We start from the raw sequence: 5,186 nt of genomic DNA, 5'->3' as shown, positions 1-5,186 counted from the left end.
GTAAAAGTATTGGTGCAAAGTCCCCTCTTGACCCAAGGTAACGTGGTGGTGGAACAATGCAGTTGACAGGACCATTAGGGAAAAGAAACAGGCATGGAAGGACTGGAAGAAAGATGGTAGCAGGGAATTGTATCAGACTGCCAGAAGGGAAGCTAGGAGACAGGTTTATTTAGTGAGAGGGGAAGCAGATAAGAAAAAGTTTGCCAATGTTCTGTGTTGTGAGGACCAAAGACTTGAGGTATTTCGTGTTGCAAGACAGTGTGTGAGAGAGAATTGTGATGTCGTGGGAGAGAAATGTGTCCACATAGATGACTGCTCACTTGCATTTAACGAGGCTGCAAGGAAAGAGACTTGGAGAAACCACTATGAAGAGAATATAGCATAATGTATGTGTGTTGTTAAAAAGCCATAAGCTGTAGTTTTACATCCAGGAAAAATCCCTTTATAGACATATTGTGTTAAAAAGTACAATATACTTCAGAGCTAAGTGAACCAAATTGCCTTAGGAGTGACAGATACATATTTCACTGTTGTTACAGCTTCTCAATATTATATCCTTGTATCATTTCTGAAACAAAATCAAATCAATCAATCAGAAGTGTGTGTGAATCCAACATCTGATGTTTCACAAACATCAGATGTTGGATTCTGTTTGACCTTGTTTGATATGAACATATTAAGTTGTGTTATAATTTACATTATTTACATTTGACGGATATTTGTCCTCATCTTGTTTGTTGTTAGCACGTTTCAGTTGATATACGCTCCAGCCTTCATCAGATGTCTTGGGGAAATTTTGAACCTGGGTTCTCATTCCTAAGATACTTTTCGATGTTATTATTATGTTGACCTTCTGTGTAGAAACTACCTACTCCAGTATGGACACTGATATATATCGACGAGAAGAGGGTTTAGCTATGGGTTCGCCATTATCACTGATAATAGCTAATATATACATGGAATGCTTTGAGAATTTGGCTTTAGGATCAACACCACTAAAATCAACCCTATGGCTCTAATATGTTGATGACACTTTTATACTCTGGCCCCACCAAGAAGATGTCTATGTGCTGTAAGATCATGTGAACTCAATAAAGCCATCTATACAGTTCATAATGGAAAAGGAAAAAGACAATCAGCTAGCATTCCTGGACGTATTAATAACATGCACCAAGTATGGATTCAGGACATCCGTATACCGCAAGCTGACCTTCACTGGACAATACCTCAACTTCAGTTCCCACCATCTATACAGTGTAAAAAGAGAGATTGCTCGGTGCCTAAAACATCGAGCAAAGAATATAAGTCGCAATCATGATCAGTACACCACGAAGAAGTGATCAAGCTCAGTAACAATCTGTTAAGCAACAACTACCCCAAAAACATACTATCCACTCCAATTATGAAGGAAAGAGGATGAAACCAATAAACTGTCCACAGTCTGTTTACCCTATGTGAAAGGCCTCGCTGCAAAGATACAAAAGATATGCAGCCCATATAACATCAGGACAGTATTCAAGAGTAATACAACACTTCACAAATATCTCCTTCGAGTAAAACCACCAATAGAAGAGAATATGACCAAAGACTGCATGTATTCCATCGCATGTCGCATGCAGCTGTGGTAGGTTATACAAAGGCGAAACATGCCGCCCCCTCAAAGTAAGGGCAGACGAACATCGCAAAGCTGTGACACAAGGAGATATTGGTAAATCAGGTATAGCTGATTATGTATGGAAAAATGGAGACCACCTCCCCCTGTGAGATGAAGTTAAAATAATAGACAGAGAATACCCCTGGAAAATACGAAAACTAAAAGAAGCAGCACATATGCTAGGACACAACAACCTCTTAAGCAGATTGAGTGCAGATATGAATAGCATAAGGGAGCCAGTATTAAGGAAGGATAGGAAAATATTAAAGCCCTAAAATTCACTCCATAATTGTCCATGGGCATATGGCATAGTGGTTAAGAGTGTGGGCTACTAACCCCAAGATTCTGAGTTCTATTCCAGGCAGTGACCTGAATAATAATAACATTGAAAAATACCTTAGGAATGAGAACCCAGGTTCGAAATTTCCCCAAGACACCTGATGAAGGCTGGAGGGTATATCAGCCGAAACATTGTGTTAACAACAAACAAGATGAGGACAAATATCCGTCAAATGTAAATAATGTACATAATTTCTCATCTCTTAAATATAGAACTGTATTAGTATTATAATTCTCGAACCTAACACTTCCACTTCTCTCCGTTCTACAAACCATTTCCATGCCAAGTTTACATCTATCTGTGTGTTCACCAGTGACTCATAACTAGTCACTGTATTCTGAAAGGCCTGCTGTGATAATGACTTAAGTCTACCCTTTCAGACATTGGTTAGTTGATGGTTAAATTATCTTTTCTGTGCTGAATCAAAAAGCATGTTCTTTGTGTTTTACTGCAAATTGCTCCTTGCTTGAATTTGTGAGTCAGTTTTGTGTCCATATAGCAGGTGGTTCTAATCAGGAAAATGTTCTTTCAGTTAACTGCTTGTTTGTTGCTGACTTTTTCTTTCTCAAATGTGTTTCCTTTCCAAGACTTTCAACTATAATATCTATTATTATTATCACCATTAACAAATGAATTTGATGTTTAAAACCATTAAAGATTGATGAGTTACATATGATTTTGATTTCATCATCATTGTAATGACTACTTTTCCAAGTTTGCATGAGTCAGTTTTTTACAGCTGGATGCCTTTCCTGTCACCAACCTCTACTATCAAGTGAAGTAATAATCTATCTATTGAACAGCAAACCCCAGAGATGGTTATGTGTAGAACTGGAAAAAACAACACCATAAGAACAAGCCTTTTGTTTACAAAGATTGCACATGTTAAAACATGTCAAGAAACAATGATGTGCTTTTGTGGTGGACTGTAAACAAATGATTATCGCCTGGCTTCTTTTAAAGTTTCTGTCTGCCAAATCCTTTTGAAAGACTTAGGGTGGCCTGGGGTTATATTAGAAGACATTTGCCCAAGGTGCCATGTATTGAGACTGAATCCAATTCCATATGGTTGGAAAACAAACTTCTTAACCATGACAATATTTATTATATATCAGTAAAGCATGTGAACTAGAGAAATATAACATCTGAAAAAATTATAAAATGGGCATCCTACCATGAAAATTCACTTTAACAAATTCTGTTTGACAACATGCGAGCCGAATAAAGTAGACATTCAACAATGATGATGATGATGATATTACTCATAAAGTAATATAACATTTTAATTTTCATTTCAGCATGATACTTTCACTCTTAACTGGAGAACCTGAAATTGCTTGAACTACATGAGACAGCAGTGGCATTAACTTGTACAACAGAGGCTCCTGATAAACTCCCGTAAATTATGTCTAGATGTCTCCCTCTCACTATCTTCCAACTATCCTTGTTAGTGTCATCTGGTTACAATGGTTCTGTTGGCTGATTTGCTTAAATTCTTATTTTGGTGTATGTATGATACAGCTATGATCTTTTTTTTCGTATTCTGCTCTCAGCAATCTGAAGAATTTTAGTCACTGTTTTGTACCGTGGGTAAAATTCTTAAGATTCTTCTTTACTTAAGAAAGATGACTTGTCATTTTTATGTGACAACTTGATTATTAGCCAAGCGTATTGGTAACTGACAGGACAACAGACATCTTGATAAATGCTGTATATCACACCCACTTTGATTCTCCGTTTATTTCATAAGTCACCAATGCAGGATGACTGTACATTTCTGATCCTTATATGCCATGCACCAAGTGGAATTTATTAAATAATTCTTCAGGAATGCATAGAGACGTTTTAGTGCAATATTATTCCAGATATGTAGTTTATGGGATTAATCTCTTTTTGTTCCAATGTTCATGTTTACAATTATTTTACAATCACTCCAACTTTACCTTCAGTTGACTCAAACTGTTGTTAAGAGTACAATTTTTTGAATTATTTAGGAATTTATCAAGAAATATTTTTTGAATTTGTTTCAAATTAGCTCCATTCAAAGACTGACATTATTGAAGCTAAGAGAACATTTACTGAATTTTGTTTCAGTTAATCTCGCTTTTAAAATTAAAAGCAAAATATTTTGAAAATGAACAAAAAAGATTTTCACAAGTACAATTTTGTAGGGCACTTTAAATTTATTTTGATATATTTTTATTATTAATGGTTATTAAGTTGTTTATCCAAATTGATCGTCTATAAGACTAAATTTATAAAAATTAATTCTTTTTAACCACCAAAAAAAATTACAAATTTTTTTTTTTTGTGCTTAAGAAAAGAATGTAGAAATACATTTCAGAGTTAATTGTTAAATATGCAAATCAATTGATAAGGATAGCAGTCTAATCAATAAATTTAGAAGTTTGTAAATCATTAGATAAGGATAGCAGCCTAATTAATATTTGGGGAGTTAATTATTTATTAAATATGCAAATTAGTCAGTAATGGTAGCAGTGTAATTAATATTTTCATCACTCTGCTCAACCTTCCAAATAGCTATTTGCTGCTTTTCCCTATCACTTAGTGTTGTAATCTTTTAAAAAGTATACTTCACACTCTCTAACATTATTTATAAAGGAAATATAGCTTACTTTTCAGGAAAATATATAAACTATTATGTTGTGTAAATAAGTCTATAATTTCTCCTCTGATGAACTCTGAAGTAAAATCCAATGCTTTTAAATAGTATTGACAACTGCTCAATGGTCACAACACATTACTAAACTTCTTTCAGTACACTTGTTTCTGCATCACCTTTTTCACCTGTAATTATTGGATATCTGTCCCACCGATTGGAAATTAATGCTTTTTATCCTTGACTGCTGTTCAAAGGTTATCTGACAGTGTCACATAAATGAGCCATGGAATAAAATATCACTATTTTTCACTAAATAAATATTTGTATCATTTTCTGTAGTTGGTTCTTTTTGAAATGAGTGAATTTTCTATTTGTTAATCTAATTTATGTGTGCAGTTTTTGGTTCAGTTTATTTAAATTTCAGCACCAAACAAACTCTTAAGATAGATTTTGGTTTTGTTATATTTTCTTCATGTCTGTGCTCAGCTGTTCGCTTTTGAACAAATCAGAAATGATAAAACTGACATATGTTGGCAGGTTAATTAAATCTTTTATTGTTCATATTTGAG

The 5,186-nt window shown here is 34.4% G+C and overlaps 1 protein-coding gene across 1 annotated transcript in view; it reads left to right on the top strand.

The window, feature by feature from the left end:
• Positions 1-4,948, top strand: part of LOC106873927 (protein cornichon homolog 4) — a 12,265-nt gene extending 7,317 nt beyond the window's left edge. The window contains exon 5 of the mRNA XM_014921464.2: positions 3,293-4,948. Within this exon, the coding sequence (XP_014776950.1) occupies positions 3,293-3,335 (43 nt within the window). The 3' untranslated portion in view covers positions 3,336-4,948. The remainder of the gene's footprint in view (positions 1-3,292) is intronic.
• The last annotated feature ends 238 nt before the right edge of the window (positions 4,949-5,186 follow it).

Source organism: Octopus bimaculoides, chromosome 11 (assembly GCF_001194135.2).
Source record: "Octopus bimaculoides isolate UCB-OBI-ISO-001 chromosome 11, ASM119413v2, whole genome shotgun sequence".
NCBI classification, from domain to species: Eukaryota; Metazoa; Mollusca; class Cephalopoda; order Octopoda; family Octopodidae; genus Octopus; species Octopus bimaculoides.
Note: the sequence above shows the minus strand (reverse complement) of the source record. Positions and strands in the feature narration are given on the sequence as shown.